This window comes from Nanorana parkeri, unplaced genomic scaffold, assembly GCF_000935625.1.
Source record: "Nanorana parkeri isolate BGI_ZX_2015 unplaced genomic scaffold, ASM93562v1 scaffold410, whole genome shotgun sequence".
In the NCBI taxonomy this organism is placed as follows: Eukaryota; Metazoa; Chordata; class Amphibia; order Anura; family Dicroglossidae; genus Nanorana; species Nanorana parkeri.
The window spans coordinates 364326-387480 of record NW_017306678.1 but is presented as its reverse complement, the minus strand read 5'-3'; the positions used below and the strand labels follow the sequence as shown (position 1 = coordinate 387480).

Here is a 23155-nt window from a genome sequence, read left to right as displayed (position 1 = left end):
TATATATATATATATATATATATATATACACACACATACACACACACACACCTGTGTGTGTGTTGTATTGTATGAACAGACTCGGAAAGCTAAAGTTTGACTTTAAATTTAGGTCAAGAGCTTTTGTTACAGGAGAGCATGATTAATATATCCTTTGGTAATCATGGAATGCAAAGATGTTCCATCCCTGACTGATTGAGCTTGAAGGTATTTAATCTCGTCTCTTGCTGCATAAAACAGACATTAGTTACGGCAGTTATGTATAAAAAAAATTCATTTTTTTCCCCATAAAAAGAAATGAAGCCATTTATAGTTCTTGGGGGGATGATACTGAAGGATACACAAACACTAAAGCCTTAAATACACCCCAGTGATTACTGGTGAATGTTGAACAGTCTAAAGGCACGTTTGATACTGACTTGCATTCACTTCAGAGTTTCAAGGAAACCACTTGTGTAACTGCAGAAATGATCGATGTGCTTGCCTTGAAAATTCATTAAGCATACCATTAGAGCATAGTGTTTACGTAGACTTGACTCATTGACATCCTGACTGAAAAGGTTCCGATTATGGTGCATTCTAGTTTATTCCCTTAGTAAATTTATCTTCCTGTAGAGAACAATTGTTAATCTGTAAGTTAGCTTTTATGCCTTATATAAGTTTGTATAACAATATTTCTTTACAACCTGATTTTTACTGCCCCCAGTTTTGTTTAAACCACCTGTGGTACCAATGGTAGTAGTGGTCTCCTCCAAGATACAAAGTCTAATAATTGGCTGTTTTATGTCAGTTATATGTTATATGGAATTCTTACTCTGAGGTTGTAACTGTGGGGTTTTCCCCAATGGCACCAGCTGAAGAGCTAGTGAGCAACCAAAACAAAGAATCCATATTCTAGGGAACAGTCCATAAACCACTCAACCACCTACCTAAGCCAACTCAATGTGTGATGACTCAGGATGAAACCTGGCTTGGAGTGTAATCCAGTTTGATACACTAGTTAGGTGGAACTCCACATAGCTGAAATATAGATATTGGACAAAAAACAATCTTCCTCAAATGTTTGTAAAATTCGTTCATACCATGTTTACCCAAAAAAAAAGACACTGTCTTATATTTTTTTTGGCTCAAAAAAACACACCAGGTCTTATTTTTGGGGTAGGTCTTTTTTTTATGTATAACAATCCAAAGTTGATGCAAATCCAAATTAAATAATCCAAAATGGCATAGTTAAGAATAGGGTGATCAGGGCAATCAGTGGTGCCGTGCCTTTCCAAGAGCAATTTGGTAACCAGAGTGAGCGAAGTGTGCTTTCACTATCATTCCTCACAGGCGGAGTGCATTTGGTATCACTCCGCCTGTGACAGGAGGCGGCGCTATAGAGGAAGCATTGGCTTAAAGGAGAACTATGGGGTCAGGGCTTTTCCCCATAGTTCTCCTTAGGGTAACGGGAGGACGCAAACTAGCTTCCTCCCGTCACCCTAGGCTCAGTATACAGCGAGCTACAGCTCCCTAAATACTGAGACCACTGCAGCTGAAACGGATCCCGACAATTATGTCTGGATCTGCCCAGCTGCGTGAGTGACAGCTGGCTCTGCCTATCTAAAGGCAGAACCAGCTGCACCCGCCCCCTCCCTCGTCCGTTCCGCCAGTCAGCGCTGGAGGATCGGAGCGGGGAGGGGGGAATCCAGTCCCTCCCCTGTCATGTCAGGACAGTCCCTCCCCTGTCATGTCAGGATCAAGAAGTGAGCGAACGCCGGTATGTGTTCGCTCACTTCCGATCTACTGAGCCGACCTGTGACAGTCTCATTGTCACAGGTCGGCTAGAACTATGAGGTGAGTGAAAATCACTCACCTCATAGTTCTCCTTTAAGCGGCTCCGCTCCCTGCGCTACCGCCTCGCTTCCTCTAGCGCTGGCTTTGTTGGCACCGCTGATTCTCTCCCACGGCTCTTCAAGTTCCCCCTTATGCCACCACCGGCCCTGGGAAATGGTCACAACTAGGTCTTATTTTCGGGGTAGGTCTTATATTTTAGCAATTCCTAAAAATGGTACTAGGTCTTAATTTAAGGGTAGGTCTTATTTTCGGGGAAACAGGGTATCACTAAACATTAATATCTACAATCCCAGCTGTTCATTTGGAATCTTGTTGACCTTATGTGTTTTTTAAAGGCGCAGAAGGCTCATGATAGTCTCATGTGCCACTATAAATCTGACCCTGTGCAAGCAATTTAGAATTAACTTATTTTTTTGTTCAGAAAGCCTGACAGGATTATGATTAATTTGCTAATATATAGTAATTTAATTAATATAAAATATAACTCCTCCCTCCGTGCTTCAAAACAGACTTATTTTGTCACTCTCATTAATACACTCTCATCCAGACCTCGTTAACTCTTCTCTACTTTTAACTCTCTACTTCGTCCCCCATTGCCACCATCCACTAACTCACTCACTGCCCAGGACATTGCGATTCATTTCAAAAACAAAATAGATGCAATCCGAGATGAAATGCCCACTGTCCATTCACCTCTCCCTGTTTATGTGCCGGACCCTCCGTCACACCTGTTACTTTCCTCTTTTGACCTTGTCTCCACAGAGGAGGTTGCAAAGCTTCTCTCTGACACCCAACTCACCATTTGCCCCCTGGACCCTGTTCCCTCACCGCTACTCCGATCACCCTCCCGCTCTATCCTACACTCTCTTACTCACATTTTTAATCTTTCACTCTCTACTGGCATCTTCCCTTCCCCTCTAAAACATGCACTGGTCACCCCAATACCCAAAAAACCTTCACTGGACCCCACCAACCTCAGCAATCTCAGACTTATTTCCTTACTCCCCTTCACCTCCAAACTCCTTGAACGCCTCGTCTACAATTGCCTGAGCAGCCACGTCAGTGATAACAACCTTCTCGATCCCCTTCAGTCTGGCTTTCGCCCCCAACACTCCACTGAAACTGCCCTCCTAAAACTCACTTACTAACAGCTAAAAACAACGCCCACTACTCAGTACTCTTGCTATTTGACCTTTCTGCTGCTTTTGACACTGTTGACCACCCTCTGCTCCTCAGAAAACTTCACTCGCTTGGCCTACAAGACTCTGCTCTCTCATGGTTCTCCTCCTACCTATCTAGGCACTCGTTTAGTGTAACCTACAAATCTACATCTTCCTCTCCTCTTCACCTGTCTTTTGGGGTCCCCCAAGGCTCTGTCCTTGGACCCCTTCTCTTCTCTATCTACACCTCCTCTCTTGGTCAGCTGATCTCCTCGCATGGCTTCCAGTATCACCTCTATGCTGACAACACTAAAATCTCCACTCCACAACTCTAAGGAGCTTCAGTCTCCTTAAGCATCACTAACTTACTAACTGACATATCTGTCTGGATGTCACAACATTTCCTAAAGCTCAATCTATCAAAAACTGAGCTTATGGTATTCACACACCCCCGCGCACCCTCCCCCAACTTTTCAATCATGATTAATGACACAACCCTCCCCGCATGCCATGGTGCTGGGTGTCATCCTTGACTCGGACCTCACCTTTCTTCCCCACATCCAATCACTATCCAAATCCTGCCGCCTTCACCTTCGTAACATCTCCAAAATACACCCCTTCCTCACCAATGAAACCACAAAGCTGCTTATCCACTCCCTTGTTATCTCTCGTCTCGACTACTGTAACTCTGTTTTGTAACAGATTTTCAATAAACTTAGGCCCTTTACATATTAATGAAGATCTACACCTTATCAATCCTTTTATGTGTTGGCTGTATTAGGTTTTTTTTAGGCTTTTTTTAGTTTTTTTTCTTTTAGGTTTAGTCTTTTAGGATATGCTTTAAGTTAGTATTGTAATATTTGGGTATTTAATTTGTTAAAGGAGAACTATGGGGTCAGGGCTTTTCCCCATAGTTCTCCTTAGGGTAACGGGGGGAGACAAACTAGCGTTCTCCCGTAACCCAAAGCTCAGTATACCACGAGCCACAGCTCGCGGTATACTGAGATGCCGCAGCCGGAATGGATCCCGACAATGCTGTCTGGATCCACCCAGCTGCGTGAGTGACAGCTGGCTGTGCCTATCTAGAGGCAGAGCCAGCTGTACCCGCCCCCTCCCCAGTATGTTCCGCTAGTCAACGCTGGAGGATCGGACAGGGGAGGGCTGGAATCCCTGCAGGGAGCCGTGAGTGACAGTCACGGCTCTCTGCACGGATAGATCGAGAAGTGCGCGAGCGACGGTATGTGTTCGCTCACTTCCCGATCTACTTTAGCCGACCTGTGACAGTTTCATTGTCACAGGTCGGCTCAGATTATAAGATTATGAAAATCACTCGCCTCATAATTCTCCTTTAAGCTTAGGTTGGGTATAGCATAAGAATAGTAAGTATTTGTAAAAGTTTGGATTTTCTGAAGTAACCATCATGGAGAATATGAGAACCTGCGCCTTACATTTCCCCCCACGCCTTACAGCCAGTGTGGAGGGACCTCAATGGGAAAATGCAGTGTGCTTCTAACATCAGTTTGAGACACTTCTGAGATCATTCAGAATTCACTGACATGTGCATTTGACCTGCAGTTAGCCTCCATCTGACCTGCATTTAAACTGCAAGCATGTTATGCATTACTTTCATAAGAAGCAATTCTGAATAGGGATGCACCCATACCAATACCAGTATCAGCATTAGTGCCGATACTGGGCATTTTCACGAGTATTCATGCTCGTGAAAATGGCCTGATACCAAAAACCCATACCGGCGCATTCATTTTTCAAATTGAAGCAGCTGCCTTAGGTACTGAGCTTGCTGGGGACCTGGCAGCAGCCTTCTTGGGAACCACACTGTGCCTGTTTACATCGCTTCCGCCGGCCTGCACATCTCCCCCTCCAGAGACCCTCTGCAAATCTCCCCCTCCGTCCGAGACATCAGGCCGGCACCCCAGAACAGCAGCACAGAGTATGTAGCAATACATATACTATTATTCTGTATTGCTGTATAATACCCAAAAAACCTTCACTGGACCCCACCAACCTCAGCAATCTCAGACCTATTTCCTTACTCCCCTTCATCTCCAAACTCCTTTAAAAGCCTCGACTACAATCGCCTGAGCAGCCACCTCAGCGATAACAACCTTCTCGATCCCCTAAAGTCTGGCTTTCGCCCCCAACACTCCACTAAAACTCACTAATGACTTACTAACAGCTAAAAACAATGGCCACTACTCCGTACTCTTGCTATTAAACCTTTCTGCTGCTTTTGACACTGTTGACCGCCCTCTGCTCCTCAGAAAACTCCACTCGCTTGGCCTACAAGACTCTCTCATGGTTCTCCTCCTACCTATCTAGGCGCTCATTTAGTGTAACCTACAAATCTACATCTTTCTCCCCTCTTCCCCTGTCTTTTGGGGTCCCCCAAGGCTCTGTCCTTGGACCCCTTCTCTTCTCTATCTACACCTCCTCTCTTGGTCAGCTGATCTCCTCGCATGGCTTCCAGTATCACCTCTATGCTGACAACACTAAAATCTCCACTCCACAACTCTAAGGAGCTTCAGTCTCCTTAAGCATCACTAACTTACTAACTGACATATCTGTCTGGATGTCACAACATTTCCTAAAGCTCAATCTATCAAAAACTGAGCTTATGGTATTCACACACCCCCGCGCACCCTCCCCCAACTTTTCAATCATGATTAATGACACAACCCTCCCCGCATGCCATGGTGCTGGGTGTCATCCTTGACTCGGACCTCACCTTTCTTCCCCACATCCAATCACTATCCAAATCCTGCCGCCTTCACCTTCGTAACATCTCCAAAATACACCCCTTCCTCACCAATGAAACCACAAAGCTGCTTATCCACTCCCTTGTTATCTCTCGTCTCGACTACTGTAACTCCCTCCTCATTGGCCTACCTCTACACAGGCTATCCCCTCTTCAGTCTATCATAAATGCTGCTGCCAGACTTATCCACCTAACCAACTGCTCAGTGTCTGCAACCCCCTTCTGTCAATCCCTGCACTGGCTTCCAATAGCCCAAAGGGTAAAATTCAAAATATTAACAACCACTTACAAAGCCATCCACAACTCTGCCCCCGTCTATATCTCAAACCTTGTCTCCAAGTATCACCCTAAACATCCCCTACGCTCCTCCCAAGACCTCTAGCTCCCTTGTCAACTCCTCCCATGCTCGCCTCCAGGACTTCACCAGAGTCCCCCCCGTTCTGTGGAACTCATTACCCCAACCTGTCCGCCTATCTCCTACTCTGTCTACCTTTAGGCGATCCCTTAAGACTCATCTCTTCAGGGAAGCTTATCCAACCTAACCACTAAAATATCTATCTCTCAAACAATTCATCCCCACACAGCTACCTCCTCACGTATCACTTCCCCCTCCCGTTAGATTGTAAGCCCTCAGGGGCAGGGCCCTCCTCACCATATTGTCTTGCATTGTATTGTAATTGTAATGTCTTCCTTATATTGTAAAGCGCTGCGCAAACTGTTGGCGCTATATAAATCCTGTATAATAATAATAATTAAAACATGTGTAAATCTTGGGTGAAAACATCAAATAGACCCCCGAACTGTCAGTATGCCTGTCCATTGTTACATTAGCTGCTAGTATCAGGTTTCTTTTTTCTAGGCCCGAAAAGATATATATTTTTTATATTTAGCAGAACAAATTTGAATTTGAAAAGCCTAAAAATGAATGTCAGCAACTTATTTCGGGTCCTCACCCAAAGGCTACTCACCACTGCTTTAAATCAAAGATTTTATCAGCCCTTTACAACCTTAGACAAGCCTTCAGGAAACCTCTTTTTGCTACATATGCAACAGTTTGCAGTGGAATAAAAGTAAAAGGATTATATAAAAAAGATTTGGCTTAATGCCTTTTTGCATAGACCTTTAAGTAACCAAACAACTTTGTTTTCTGCTAAACACTATCAAAAGGTTACATCAGCTGCCTATTAGCATGTAAGGATCTTATTGTTCACTGAAAATCAGCATTTAACATATGAGTCTTCTAATGCCGTGATCTGAGCTTTCAGCAAGATGCAGACAAAGGACTTTGCTGATATCAAGGATATTTGGAGTGCACTGGGTTTCATGGCCCTGTGACCCCGCTAATCCATATTTCCAAATTATGTTGGTAATAAATGTGAACATTGTTTAGCTATCTAACAGTTGTGGTTGTTAGTTCCGACATATGTTTCACATATGATAGGCAGGAAAAAGTAAGGCTGCTTCGTATCAGGTTTTTCAGATCAAAACTCAAGCAGTTCCATATTTTATTTTGTTTTCCCCATAGAATGTTAATGCTATTGTCTTACAAATGTGATGATCATTACAGCAGAAACAGCCTGAGGAAATCCACTGACCATATATGAAATTGCTGATAATTTTGGTTTGCATCTCATATTAAGACAATCAGATAGAATTACAAGGCTCCTTAACCATGTTCTTTGCCTGAGGCTTTGAGCTTTTGCATTTCCGCTGAACATATTTTGTTATAATATTGGCTGCCTGGGAATAAACCAGTGTGGTAGTACTTCACATCCTTTGGAATTAAAAAGAAAGAGAGAGTTCAGACCAGATTATCTTGTTTATTCCTAGGTTCTCAGAAAAAACCACCTCTGAGTGGCTTCAGCTTTTTGAAGGAAGTGGCATCCCGTATGGTCCAATCAACAGTATTAAGCAAGTATTCTCAGAACCCCAGGTCAGTCTAAAAGCACTTTTATTTTATATATATTTACTGCATGCTTATCCATTTAACTTGCAAAAGCAATAATGTGAGAAATGTTCAACCTTTGGATAGTGGTGACTAAATCAATCTTCAACCCAGAGAACATAATCAGAAGCTTCCCTCTCTTTTACTCCCACGTGTTAATTAGGCTAAGTCTTCTACTTAGCATTAGGGTTTATGTTTGTTATAAGACCAGAGTAAAGATGATTAGTCCCTTGGAAGAAGAATTCAACAGATTGGTACAAGATACTGACTGGTGCCATGCCAGTCAGTCATCTTGAGCCAATTCTTATTTATATCTACTATAATTACAAATATTTTTTTAGCACCAACATATTCCGCAGCGCTGTAAATCGTTTAGACTAGACAAGTAAGAAACACTGACAAACATCATTGACATACAGAAACAGTTGGTTCGAAAAGGTATGCGTCTTTTAAAAGCAGAGGTAAACTGGCAGACTAAATTCAAAATGTTGGTCCCCCAGAACGTTTTTGCCATAATGTGCAGCATATGTAGTAGAAGGATATTAAGATTCACAAAAGAATCAATCCAACATAAAAAGCAGAATCTGTCAGTATGAAACCACAGGAGCTGCCACTGCTGACTTCTTTTTTTAACATGCAAGGCTCAGGACTGTCATCTTTATATTTGTTTCATGTTGTCTGTTTCCCTGTTGCAGATTTGCACTCACTTCCTGTATGTTAAACCAGTATCACCAGAACAGAAAGTTGGGGGAAATCTCTGTAATGGATCCCTAGACAGCAATAGAATCTGACAGGGGTACTACCCTTTCCCATGCCATCACTAACTAGAAATCATTTTGGCTATAGATACCATGGGGTGACAGTTATGGGGCTACCCTTTTTATATACAGAAAGGTTCCTTCTAAGAATTGTATTGAATGGATAGGCTTATTCTTTATAATGCTTGTACAAAGGCTGACTGATTGACAGACATAAAAATACGGACATGCTTTATGCAACAGTACAATTAATTGTAAATGGTGCTGTTTGTTTATTATCAGTATTAGGAAGTGTTGGGATATGGGGAATCCCCCGTTTTCTCGGGTTCAGCTGCTGATAGACTGTATGTAGTGGTATCAGTGAAAATGCTATAATTGTATTTCACCTGTTTGCTCAAATCAAAAAACCAAATACATTTAAATAGTGTTATTAATTTCCGTTGTGTCCTGATTAACAAATCTTTCTGTTAATGTATTAGCCAATTTGCAGGAGCATTTGTGTCTCCTTGACATATTTATTCAAGTAGTAAAGTATGCCACCAGCACACCGTGGTTAAATCTTCAAGAAGTGATCATTTTATTGATGCACACACATCTTGACACATAGCTGTGTCTGCATCAATAAAATGATCACTTCTTAAAGATTTAACCACGGTGTGCTGGTGGCATACTTTACTACTTGAATCTGAAACTGCACCATCCACAGTCACTACAGCACCCAGCAAAAGTGACATACCAGTAAGGAGAGTGGTAGGACACTCCTTCATTGAAATATTTATTTTTATTTATATATACCTGTGTGTGTGGGGGTATGTATACATATATTGTGGCAGCAGGCAGAGGAAAATGTCTGAGTCTAGCCAAGATGGCAGAGTTGTATTCCCTAGATTCAGATATAATACTGAAGTTCTTCCTCTAGGGGGAAGTGTTCAGAGGGCTGGAGGCTTGGAGGTCACAAGCCCAGCTAAAGCTAGCTGGTTTGTTAGAGCCTCTACAAGAACACCCAGCCTCCTAAAGCTGGCCATACACCTTACAATTCATCTGCAGATTTTCTGTGGTCAGATGGAAAAGGTGCAACAGAATCCTCCATCTACACTTAACTGTGTGGATGGAGTAATCTCCACCTGGGCCACTCTGTTGCACTTTTTCCATCTGACCACATCAAATCTGCAGATACATTGTAAGGTGTATGGGCACCTTAAGAAAGGAGCCCCTCCCTGGAACCAGTCTGTGTTTCTAGCAGACTGGGGGGAGTGGATCAGTTGCCAGGGGACAAGGATGAGCCTGCGTGGCAAGTGTGTTTGATACAGCCTGTGTGGGAAATGTTTTGTTAAAAACACAACCTGAAGTCGGAGAGACGTTGGAAATGTTATACACATACAGAAAATTGCATATCACTGCAAGTGCACAAAAGGGAATTTTGATTAATTTAGTTCAACAGGCCATTTATGAATTTGCTTGTGATGAGTGACTGCCATTTATTTTTTTATGACAAATAATTGCTTTAGTATTGCATAAATCTTTCCTGCTTGTGTTAACTTCATTTTTTTTGGTTCTATTGTTGTCCGTAAATCTTTGGACAGCATAACTTAGAGTGGTGCAGATGACCCAACAGCAGACTTTTTTTGAATTTAAGGTATCCATAGCCTGGTCCTTGTCATCTACTCATGTGAGTAAATAGAACAAGCATTTCACTGGGACCTTGGGTTTGACTTGTGCAAGCAGCATTTTTGTCTGTGCGATTTTACCATATGTGGCAGCATATATTTGCAGGATGCATTAAGATGGGGGAACTTCAGCAGCATGATATAGTCTGCAGGTTAATAAAATCTACTCACTTCACAGGCTTCCACAAATAAACAGATGAAACCAACAGATAATTTTTCCAGTCATCAAATATTTAACTTTTTTATTTTCTGTTTGTTTTCTGTGGCATATTTATCTTAGCCGAAAGAGCTGTGAAAGGAAATGGAACAGCCTTCTGGGACAGGAAGAATACTGTTTCTGTAGAAATGTTAAATTAATTTTTATGGTGATGCAGAGTCAACGACTGGTTGTTAAGGGATGGCTCGGTGCCATTGGGTGGAGTTTTGTTTTGATATCCTTTTAGAGTTTGCAGGTGTTTGGCACGGACTGAAATCATGACCAGCTGTGATATTTCACTGCTGATTATTCCCTCCCAGTACTTCTCAGTGGTGATGCATCACCGACGGCGTCCTACACCTGATAAACTCCACTTGTGTGGTACGTTGTGCCGTGTCCTTTTGGCAACCAGCATGGTATCATCACTGCTTTCAAAGTTGTGGGTTGCTGCTGAGATTAAAAAGAAGAAATTCAACATGCCTAGTACGCTAGCTGGTGTAGAAGGGTTTATTATTCGCTTTAGTTGCAAATTCAACACATATGCACAGCATCTTTTTTCTAACTGCCTAAGTGCTAAAACTGACAATTGTAATAAATTGTAGAGTCTTGACCCGGAAGCTCATCTTAATCCCCTCAGTGCCTTTTATAAAAACAATTCTCCGTGCTGTACTATTTTACTGACCTTTTTGGCATGGAAGGGGTTATCTGGCATTACTTTTATATTCCAAGAATTCTAGTGTCTTTCCAGTAGGATTTCTTAACATGCATTTTGTTTTACAATGGGAAACAGCATATCTTACTGTATTTAGAGAACATATTAGTCAAACATTTGGAATGATAAGATAATTGTCTTGCTTTTATTGGTTACAAATGCTAGTATATTATACCTTAACATATCATATACATTTTCAGCTTCCATATTTAGCCATCCTAAAAGCAATTTGATTGTATCCAAAATAATCCTGAATTTTAAATCGGAACACACAAGCCTTATTGTACCTAGCATTTACAGTACATCTCTGAGCTGGGGTAATCATAAAAAAGAGAAGCCATCTACTAAGATTTATACTCTTGTTAAAGGGGACCTTTACCCCTTTCACAAAAAATCACCCCAGCATGCAGCTCTGCATGCTGATATAAACTAATCTTACAATCATTAGTTAAACAAACATATTTTTCTTTTACTTACAATTATTTGTATCCATTTCCTGGTCCTCCTGGGAAAATTACATCAGCGGTGCACTGCTGGGAAATCTCATCTGTAATCTTACAAGATCTCAGGGAAAGGCATTTTCCTCTTCTGAGATGATGTGCATGGTCATATGTCCTAGTCACATGTGCCAGAGTTCCAGGAAGTAAAGAGAGATGGATACATTCCACTTAGTAAAAATGGCCAATGTGAGAAGACTGGGGAAGAAAAGAGAAATAAGGTATACAAAGAATAAAAAGCCGGCAATTATCTATAAGTATCTTTTTTAGATTGCCATTACTAAACATTTCTAAAGGTGCATTTGTTGTAATTTCAAAGATATGGTTCAAGTTTCTCTTTAAGGCTATAATGCAGATTTCAGTCAGCTTTAAGAATGGGATATTTACCTAAAACAGTGGTGAAAAACTTGGTAGACATTAGGTACCTTATTTTTTAGCCCCAATCATTCAAAGTGCTTTAAAGCACAACAAAATTTTAGTTTGGCAACACAATGAAATGCCTTTTATGCTACCCTTTCTGCTAAACAGTATGCACAGCAGTCATAGAAATTGTTATTAACTGCTTGCCGTCTGCCCATTGTAAAAAAACAGATGGACGGCAAGCTCCCATTGATGGGTTGGAGTAAATATACAGCTTTTTTTTTCTGCTCGCGTGTGCCCCTAGCACGCGCATGGGCAGAAAAAAACTATCAAATGCTTAGAGCTGTAATTGACTGTTACACATACAAGCGATCGCAGCTCTATAGCTGTCCGATCGCTTGTATATGCTACCCTGCGCGTCCCCATCCCCCCTGCACCCTCACCTTCAATCCCGGGCTCCGCTGCCCCCTCTGCTGCCTGGGACCGGTTCAGGTGGGTGTCAGGAGGAAGATGGGAGGGAAATCAGCATCTTCCTCATTGCTGGTCTCTCTCCTACGTCTGAATGCGGAAGTGATGGTTATTACATTACTTCGGCATTCAGCAGTCATCAGCAGAAGCCGGTGAAGCAGATCACTGCTTCCTCAGCTTCTTTGGGGGCCCCCGGGTGACATTAGGGGTCTTAGAGACCCCTTATGTCTCCATAAAGAGGACCTGTCAGTGTGCGTGTGCAGTCACATGGTGGGATTGTTACCCCCTATGTGAGAGCAATAACATTAATTGTAAATAAAAAAAAGTCACACATATAAAAAAATGTACAAAAGAAACCCAAACGTTTTAAGTCCCCCACCCCCACGTTTACACACATATAAACGTAAATAAGCGCCAGGTGCACCAACACACAAAAACAACAATTACGCTACACATGTTACATATCGCCGCAAATGTTGGAGTGAGAGCAATCATTTTAGGGCCATCAATCACTGATAACACTAAACGAATGAGCGGTAAAAACTTTTAAAGCGTCGCCTATGGCCAATTTTGGGTATTGTAGTTTTTTGAGGTTTTGTGGGCACAGCCCCTGATGTGACCCAGTCTTTGAAGACTCATGCAGTATTTCAAAATAGGACCAACACCTGCAATATGGAACCTGGAACCCCTATCATTATAGGGTCTTCATCTGCAGAGTCTATTTTAGCTCTGCTAGGTGGGGTTGAGGCATTTTGCCAAGTCTACTGGGAACTTCCTAGCTGTTTGTGCCCAGTTACTGAATCATTCTGTCCATTGTGGTTTTACTCGAACTCCGGCGCCATCAGCGACAGAGTCTGTCTCTCACCCTTCGATGACAGTGAGCCAGATTGGGTCTACAGCTTTTGATATTTAGTTCAGATTCAGACTCCCAACACACAAGCGAAGCTGATTTCTGGGGGGTCTCCTGAGTCTACTGAAGTTGACTGAGATTTACAAGGGGTTGTTTCAAACCATACTGATACAGTGCGTATCACCCTGCATTTGGAAGATCAGCCTGCTGTTATAGGCCTTGGATCTTTTTACAGCTTTTGCAGCTGCAAAGACCTTTCCACTACACCTGCTGTTGAGAATTTCCTCTATTTGAACTCAAAACACCCCAAAAAGGTTCTAGAGCCCCATCTTCTGTCCTGTGTTAGCGGTAACTTTGTGCTGTCAAACTATGTCACAGAGTGGTTTAAACTCCTTAGAGAGCATCATTTCAACCCCGGTGGTAGGTCCTTGTATTATGGAGTGTTTGGAGCAGATGTCTGGAGCCTTGCACTTAGCTGTGACAGTTTATTACTAGCCTCTGGACTTGTGTCCTGCATAAGATTGATGCCTATATAAATGCATAGGGCACTACATGTACACGTATGGCTACATGTATAGGATGCTGACATCTAAGGAATAGCTGAATTATCTTCCTTTTGAGGAACACTCTATCCTTGAACCAGCTTTTGACTCTGTTATTAGGTATTGGCTCCTTAGTTTTGAATTTTCATGTTTCCTTTATCTCACAGGCTAATTACTTGGCGACATTTATTTCAGCTGCCCTGCAGCATCTTTCCTGTGCTACTACACATAGCTGTGCATTTACTCAGGCCTCCCCAGGCTCCCCATACTCTGGGACCACCTATTCCTGCCTTAGAAGGAACTTACCCATGGAAGTTATTTCCTACAAGGGTATTCCCTTTTTCTGCTTGGGAACATTCTCTATCCTTGAATAATGCTGATTCTCAGTATCCCTCCCCTTTAGAGGGACCTTCTAAGCTATGGAGTCAGTCAATTTCTACTGCTCCCTCAGCAGCAAGGTCTAGACCCCCTCAATGTCCTTTGATTCAATATGTCTTTATTACATTTCAGAAAATACAAAGTAGTCAGTTGTGCAAGACCAAATACAAAATTATCTGGTAGGTATTATGGGTACAAATTAATGAATAAAATAGTAAATAAGCCACAGTATGAAGATACACAAACAGATTGCATTGACAGTAGTAGTAAACCTATTGTAAAAATTGAATATAAAAAAGTATCAGGTAGGCAATCCAAATGTTGCCACATTTGGATTGCCTACAGCTCGCGGTATACTGAGCCCAGGGTGACGGGAGGACGCTAGTTTGTGTCCTCCCGTTACCCTAAGGAGAACTATAGGGAAAAGCCCTAACCCCATAGTTCTCCTTTAATAGAAATGTAATATAACGAAGGAATACCCCACACCTGTCCATGAAACAGCTTTTGAGTCAATTGTCCAATTACTTTTGGCCCCTTGAAAAAGAAGACTACATATTAAAGAGCTGTAATTCCTAAACCCTTCCTCCAATAAGGATGTGTATACCCTCAACTTAAAGCTGAGAGACTGCACGTTAAACTGATGTTTTTTATTTAACTTCTTTTCTCTTTTAAGTTTCTCTGTAACTCGAATTTACAGTATTTTGGTAAACAGACATAATAACAATATTTGTGTCCAATTATTACCGGACCTAACTGTATATGTTTGTTTTATAAAGTTGTGTGATAAGGGTATATGATACTGTTAAAGCCCCATTTTTGTTTTGTCGGGTTACATGTATGTTGTTGGGGTGTGATATCAATAGCCCTAGGTTAAATTTTCCCGTTACCGTAAATTTTGGAGTCTTGAGACTAGATTTGCAGGCAGTCCCTATGGATTAATTGAACCCTGATATGCACCCTCCGTCTCTTGGGAACTATGGTGTGGTTCCCTCTCGTCATCTTGGAGGACTGTTTTAGAACTGCCCTTATGCTTAGGAATCGACTCCAATTCCCTGGAGCAGTTGGATGCATGCTTCTTCGGAGGGTCCCATTTTGAGTAGGTCACTAGGCCTGGAAACTGTTAGATATCTCTTTGGTGCTGTAAGACCTTCATCTATGGTAAGGTTTGGGTGTTCTTCTTGTAACCAAAGGAGTTACCTGGTCCCTACGCTGGACAACAGTGAAGATGTTACTCTCAACTACACAATTCCCCTTAAAGGCATCTTTTTTTTGCCTTCTGGGCCCTTCCATCCTTCAGTTTCCATTCTGGGGCTGGAAATGAGTGCATTTGGTCTCCTTAATCTCCTGCATGACAGAAATAAACTGAAATCGGTGGAGGGCTTGGTGCTTCCTTAGATTGTCATCAGACACATCACTCTAATACCCTGCTGCAGGGAGTCTCCATGGGACATCACACACATTTGGGGATCTTTATTGGTTTGCCTTGTTTGGAGCCAGCCCTCCTGCTGTGACTGATTTACAGCCTCTGTGGGAGGTTCCTAAAACTCTCTTCCCTGCTTCTGTCCTTAATCAGGTGATAATTTTTAGCTCTCTGGCTAAGGTTTCTCCCCCTCACTTCATGGCTCTGGACAATTCACTGGATTTAGGTGGATCACAGGACTTGTATTTCCATGTCCTGGATCAGGTTGACAGACCCTGTAGAGGTTTTCCCTGTGAGGTTCCAATGACATTGGCAGGCGTCCTTGTGAACAACTCTTCTCTTCCTGGTGTTGCTGCACCAGTGTGAGGTGATTGTTGTCTCCCACTCCTGGTGACAAAAAACTCCTCTGTTTTGGTGATAGGATTCTTCATGCACCCCTTTTTTCCCATTGATGACTAGTCTCTTTGACTTAAGGTGGCTTCAATGAGGTTGTCACTAACGCTTTGGTCCTGATTGTTTGCTAGGAGATTGGATGGCTTTCCTAGGCATCTCATTTTATTGTATTTTATCCTAAAAATACTGGTTTGATAAACATTTGTGCAAATACCATGCAACATAAAACATTGCAACTAGCATTTTTTTATTCTACAGAGCTTTTGATTTTAGAAAATATATAATTGCTTGGGGGTTTAAGCTGTTTTTTTAGCCAAAAATTCAGATTTTATCGTGTGTGCAAAAACTAAGAAATTGCTCCGGACAGCAAGTGGTTAAAAGTTTCTGCTTGCATTTTCAAGTACTTTTTACTTACTTAAAAATATGACTTCCTATCCTATTCTTCTTTCTCCCTACATGATGTTATGGGGGTTGTGAAGAGTTTGGAGAAGGCAAGAGAAGTGAACAATCTAGGACAAAATAGCTGAACTGGAAAGAGAGCTGAATAGGATAATTTTTTCAAATCAGCTATTTTGGCCTAGATTGTTCACTTCTCCTGCCTTCTCCAAACTCTTCACCCTTTTGTGAATACCCATGTAGATGTTGATGAGAGGAAGCTCAGTCTGTCCCTCAGTTTGACCCTCTACTTTCACTTTCAAACTGCTCAGAGTAGCCTGAAATCTGAGCAAAGACCTTCACCCATCTAAAAGGTAAGACATATTTTTAAAATAATTATATTTAGATGTGCTGTGTGACTGATAACTCATAACAAATAGACATGTGCACCAGCAAAAAATTAGTTTAGTTATGTATTTTGATTTATTTCGTTTTTCGGAATTCGGGTCGAGTCAATTCATTTCGGAATTCGCATTCGGACTAAATTCATTACGAAATTTTGTTTCTAATTAGTTTTGTTTTCGTTTCGTTCGTTCGTTGCAGCAAAGTGACATTTAAGAGGGAAAAAAGTTTTTTGTTCTTAAATGTCACTTTGCTGCAAGTTGTTAAAAATCACACGCACCTAGTGCATGCGTGTGTTTAGGTTAGTAAATCACCCCCATAGTGGGGTTTTCCCAAATTTGACTGCAAAGTGGTACTTTACGTCTTAAGAATTTTGTCATCCTTATGCCGGCTGGTCTTACCTTCTGGACTTGTTGTCTAAGTCTCCCTTTTGATCTATACATACTGGAAGCATATGCAGGACTGGTGTGTAAAAATGGAAGGCAAAAGCATCACCAAAACTACAGTAATAGTGTATACTGGTGTGTAAAAATGGAAGGCAAAAGCATCACCAAAACTACAGTAATAGTGTATACTGGTGTGTAAAAATGGAAGGCAAAAGCATCACCAAAACTACAGTAATAGTGTATACTGGTGTGTAAAAATGGAAGGCAAAAGCATCACTAAAACTACAGTAAGGAATGTAATACTTTCTGAAGGTTTAAAGGAAAAGCTTTTTAGGGCAAGGTAAAGAGAGAATACCACAGCCCTTGTCTACATTACCCTTAGCAATATGGGACAGTTATGTAACCAATTGTAGATCTGACTGTTATGTAAATATACATAAGAGCACTTACCTAGGTGACCTATTTAAGTATTATTTTGCATGTACACATATTCTTATTTTTCAGTGGGTTTAAACAGTTTACAAATCTTATATAGCCCTGTATTACAAATATGGTTATGTCCAAAACATGTCATTTTCATACTGCAAGTTTTACACTCAATATAAAAAACAAAGCATACAATTGGATTAAATGAAATGCACTTTTTAAATAGAAATGTATTTAGTAGAGTTGCAAAGCCATAGTTAAAAGGTACCAATTTTTTTTTCTCTCAAAGGAAATAAGATAACATTGTTGAATTGGTTTGCAAAAGAATGAACACAAAACATGTGGCAATAATTATTCTGTAATCAGAGGAAAAAGAATGGGAGACATGGCCTATTTTCCGTTATTTTCCGTTAGAAATGGTGCTTAAAGCAGTATAAAGAAAGAATATGATTACAGGTTTATTGAAAGGTTTTCATATCTTTAGAATTCAGTTCAGATGCTTGTAGGTAAAGGAAACTTTCTTAACAATGATTTGTCAGTTATTATTGATTTTGTTTTATGGCTTGCACATGAGTTATATTGTACATTGTGTATAATTTGCTGCAAGTAAATGAAATTGACTATAAAGTTTGATTTTCTGTTATGACTTGTATAATGGTGCTAGATCTTCCTGTAATGCTTACAAGCAGTATCATTACTTCCTGTGTGAAAAGAAAAGCTAGTTAGTGTACACCTGCAACATGTACAGTATGTATATAAAAGTCACTGTAAGCATGCTATTAATGAAAGGCCTTAAAGAATATCTGAAACCAAAATGTAACATATTGTAGTTTACACATCTTTATATCTGGTGACTGCATTAGTTTTCTTTTTGTTGTTGTTTTTTCCCCCCTTTTATCTTCACCTAAAAATCTGGCCAGTAACACACTTCATGTTTTGGGGTGGCTCCTCTGTTTGGAGAAGCAACAGAGCAACCCTTGTAACAGCAGCATTGTCAACCTGTGGGGAGGGATGTGTTAGATGCACTAGTAAATTTAGATGGACTTGATTAACAAATAAAAGCCGAACTCCGGCTAACAGTTACAGTAACTTTCCTTTTGGGATAAAGGTTTTACATAAATGAGCAAAAGTTGATTGTTATAAGCACACCTGTCAGTGTTAAAGTGGACCTTTACCCCCCTTTACCAAAAATCACATCAGCATGCAGCTCTGCATCAAAATCTTGCATTCATTAGTTAAACAAACTTGTTTTTGTTTTTTTGTTTTTTTTAGCAATAAGATTTTATTGATGATAAACAATACAGCTTAATGCAACAATAAGTCATATAACATATTTTCATATAGCCAAGAGTTCAGATGTCATCTATTAGACTAAGATCCTCCCTGGCACTGGAGATATCGGTAAACCGACATCTTCTGTCAATGGCATATGTTAGAGGTGGAGGTCATCCATGACATTAGTGTCAAAATCGACTATCTGGTTAATAAGGATTAAGTAATTAGAAAAACTAAGAAGAAGAAAACACACAGAGCATAAATCACACATCAAGGGTTCTTGGATGTTCTCACAGTGAGTGTTGGGGACTTGTTAGGGTTCTTTGTGGTGGTGAAAGGGTTGGTAGATGAAAGTGAATTGTGTCTGTATTCGGTCTTAGACTAGGGATATTCGTATGTGGGGTGATTGCGGATATATCTTAGTTGTCTTGGCTGGCTAACAAGGCATATCGTAGCCTGTATTGTTTAAAATGAATGATTGTAAGGCGGCCTTATGATGTACGGAAATGTCCCGGTTAATGAAGTCATCCCAATCGGACATATTTACAGTACTGTCGGAAGGACAGGTAGACACATCTAACAAATCCATAGAGAAAAATGTAAAAAGTATACTTTTCAGATTAGAGAGATGTGGCGGTTCATTGAGTAACCAGTTTTGCCGTATGCATTTTTTGGCTCCCAGTAGGCACAGGTGTTCCCAGCGTCTCAGGGGGAGTTTATGTGTGGGAAATGTGTTAGGAAGGTAGTGGAATAGGCATAATAAAGGGTGGACATCTCGTTGGATGTTCGTGATGGAGCCCATATAGGCCAGTGTTTGATTCCAAAAGGTATCGATTTTTGGGCAGGTCCAGAAAAGATGTGTTATATCGGGTAGATGTGCAGTACATTTAGGGCATGTTGTAATTCAAACTTGTTTTTAATTTACTTACAAATAGAGTTCATCTACTTCCTGGTCCACTTCTGGCACACATTATGTAAATGCCAGATCTCAGGGAAAGGTATTTCCCTCCCCAGAGTTCAAGGAAGTAAATGGAGAGCTAGTAATCTGCCCTTAGTAAACATTGCCACTGTCAGAAGACTGGGAAAGAAAAGAGAAATAAGATATGCAAAGAATACAAGCCTGCAACTATGTAAGTATGTGTTCGTAGATTGTCATTACTAAAATTTCTTAAGGTGTATTTGTTGTTATTTTAAAGATATGGATAAAGGACCAGTTTAAATGGTTTGTCTCAATCCTCTATCTGCTAGTTTTGTTGGACAGCTTGGTCTGTTAAAGAAAGTTTAAAATAACAGACTTACTCGCCAGATCACCAGGTGAAATAAAGGAAGACAAGCCTAGAAAAAAAAAATGAATACAACCACCACATTGAAGGCTCAATCACACTAGCCTCTCTGCTAAAACGCTGAGTTTTAGTGGACACGATAGTGGATTGTGGCAGCTCTGCAAGTGTGCATGGTATTTCACACACTGTTTACATTTTTCTAACTTTATATGGAATGTACAATGTTTACATTCCATGCAGGTCCCCACACAGCAATAATCCAAATATTAGTGTTACAAGAGTTTGAAGCAGGATTACAGGTATTAAATAAATAAATATAAGTGGTGTCATGCTTGCAATTCTATAGTGTGATCCTATGTTTCTTTATATCACAATATAAAGACAATACTCTTCCTGTTTCAGTTTCAGTATCCTCCTCAACACCTTTGCAGTCTACGGTGCTGCTAACATAATCCCTGATCCACTGGCCCAGAATAACCTGCTTCCATTTTAGCAAACCCATTTCCTGGACACTGATTTTAACCTTTATTCCTCCTCCGTAAAACACTCTGTTTGAAGAGTTCAGCTTTCATGCTTCTGCTCTGTAGTTGCTCAATTTTGTAAATGGGTACCATATACATTATTGGGTACACTTTGCCTGTCATTCACCTGTATGGCCAAACCATATTTATAGTGATTTTGTTGGAAATTTGGAAAGATGAGCAACCCCATTTGTGAGTCAAAATATTTTTTATCTTGGCCACTTTCATACTGTATTCCAGGATACCCTCTGTGACGACATGGTGATGAGTTTATAAATTAAATGTGTATTGGTGTTGGGTTATGTTTTGAGTGCGTTATGCTGTGTGACCTGGTTATGAAAAGACTATCAGCACCATCCCTCGTTATCTCCCATTGTTCTCTGAGGGAGCTCAGAACAATGACATTCTGGCCAGGCTCCTGCCATGGCTGTCTGGAGCTATTTAGCAGGTGGACACCTGTGGTGTTGTGAAGACAGGATTTCTGGGGAGGGGAAGGGGGATGTGATGGGATTATATTCTGATCTGATCACTTTCTGTATAAAAGTTTGTGCAGTTTCTCAATAAACCAGAGTTTGTTTACCCTACACTCAAGCCTTGGCTAGTGACTGGGGAAACTGGGAGCTACAGATCAGCGGGTTCCAATATCTCCTCAGCAAGGAAGAAGACAGCGGCGGACATACTCATCCTGAGTACGGGGGTCCGTCACACCCTCCACAACTTTCTCCTGCACATAATGTGTGCTACCATACCTTCCCCAATTCCCTCCTCAACATACCTCTCTCTGTCATATCCTCCACACTCCACTCCTGCACATACTTCCTGCTGTGAAATCTTGCACTCTCCTGTCCTGCACATATTTTTCCCCTGTTATACCCTCCACACTATTCTCCTGCACATACTCTCTGCTGTCATACTCTCTGCATTCCTGTCCTACACATACAGTTTACTGTAATTCCCTCCACACTCCTCCCCTGCACATATTTCCCCACTATCATACTGTCTGCACTCCTCTCCTGCACATATTTGTGCAGGAGAGGAGTGTGGAGGGAATTACCCTCTGCACTACTCTGTGGCAAATATTTCCCCACTATTATACCTTCCACACTTTTGTTTGCACATATTTCCTCCATGTAATATAGTGTGTGTCTGGGAACACACACTAGCAGCTGCTGGTGGGAATGCAGCCAAAATGGCGGACTGCAGTACAGACACAGGGTGATTGAGCATTCTGTCCGGACCACGATTTGTACTTTGGCTCGATTAAAATTTTACTCACTGGACCTCCTTGAATTTTAATTTACTACCTCTGGTTTAAGCCATAATGGACCTCTTTCAAATCAACCAGTATTTTGTCAAATCTCAAGCTATTTTTCAATCTGTATTTTTTTTTTTTTTTACTTTTTCATTTACATCTAAATAACAGGTTATTTATGTGGGGGTTCCTCATGTCGGATTTAAAGGTGGGCTGGTTATCTGCCAAATCCTGTGTCTATTTGACTCTCACACCTCTCTATAGATTTGTTATATCCCCCTGAAGTATAGAATTTAGCTCTCCAATTTAAATTTGGCTCTACAACTTAATGGGAATTGAATATGTTGAGAACCTGCAATAAAGTATTTTACATTGATTGTTTTGTCTAGTAGTGGATGAACTATACAGTTTTGCAGGCATCCTTTGGTCACTGTATATTAAAATGAATTTTAGATCACATCTGCTAAGGTCACCAAATGGTTACAGAATAAGTTAATTCTTAAACTGCTAGATCATCTCTGTTTATATGCATTTAATTTAAAGAAAACATTCAGTAAATAGGACACTGGATCTAAAAGTCATGGCTTGCTTTTTTTTTGCAAAGATAATGCTTGATGCTTCAGGCATATTAAGACAGTTATAGAACATCTGGATTCTTCCAGGATGTATAGATATTGAATAAGATACCAGCATACTAAAAAGTGAGATCATATATGGAAATATACTTATATGTGCTAGATTATTACCAGAGAAAAATTGGTGATATTTTCTGCAAAATTGACATGCCAAATCGTATAAGTGATAGCCTTAAATAGATGTAAATAAACAAATGCAGTTCCACACAATGGTGTCTAGATACTATGCAGTATTATGACATCACCAGCCTGTTGGGGCCATATTATTACATAAAAAGGTCACCAGACAGGTTTTAAATACTGCAGTGAATAATATTCTTATATAGTAAAAATCACAATGCAAGCAACAAAGTAGTGCATAATGCTAGACTATACATTGAGTGGCTTACTTTCAATCAGAATATACAGTATATAGCACAGTATAGACAGCAAATTAGAGACATACAACATATCACAGTAATAAACAATTTTACCATGCAACATAGACACAACCTAAACACCCAATGGCAGGTGGAGCTGGGGGAAGAATGAATGCCAGTCCCTTTAATAATGTCCAGTCCCAACTGTGAGCGTACTCCAGAAGCTCCTATTTCTTGTCTTAGTACCAAGACTATGGACACTATATGGCTATGTTAGCAAATT

General features: G+C 40.7%; 1 protein-coding gene across 2 annotated transcripts in view; it reads left to right on the top strand.

The window, feature by feature from the left end:
• SUGCT (succinyl-CoA:glutarate-CoA transferase) overlaps nucleotides 1-23155 on the top strand; it is a 580716-nt gene that overhangs the window by 213690 nt on the left and 343871 nt on the right. For both annotated transcript variants that reach the window (XM_018559667.1, XM_018559666.1), the window contains one exon: nucleotides 7603-7705. In XM_018559667.1, the coding sequence (XP_018415169.1) occupies nucleotides 7603-7705 (103 nt within the window). The remainder of the gene's footprint in view (nucleotides 1-7602; nucleotides 7706-23155) is intronic.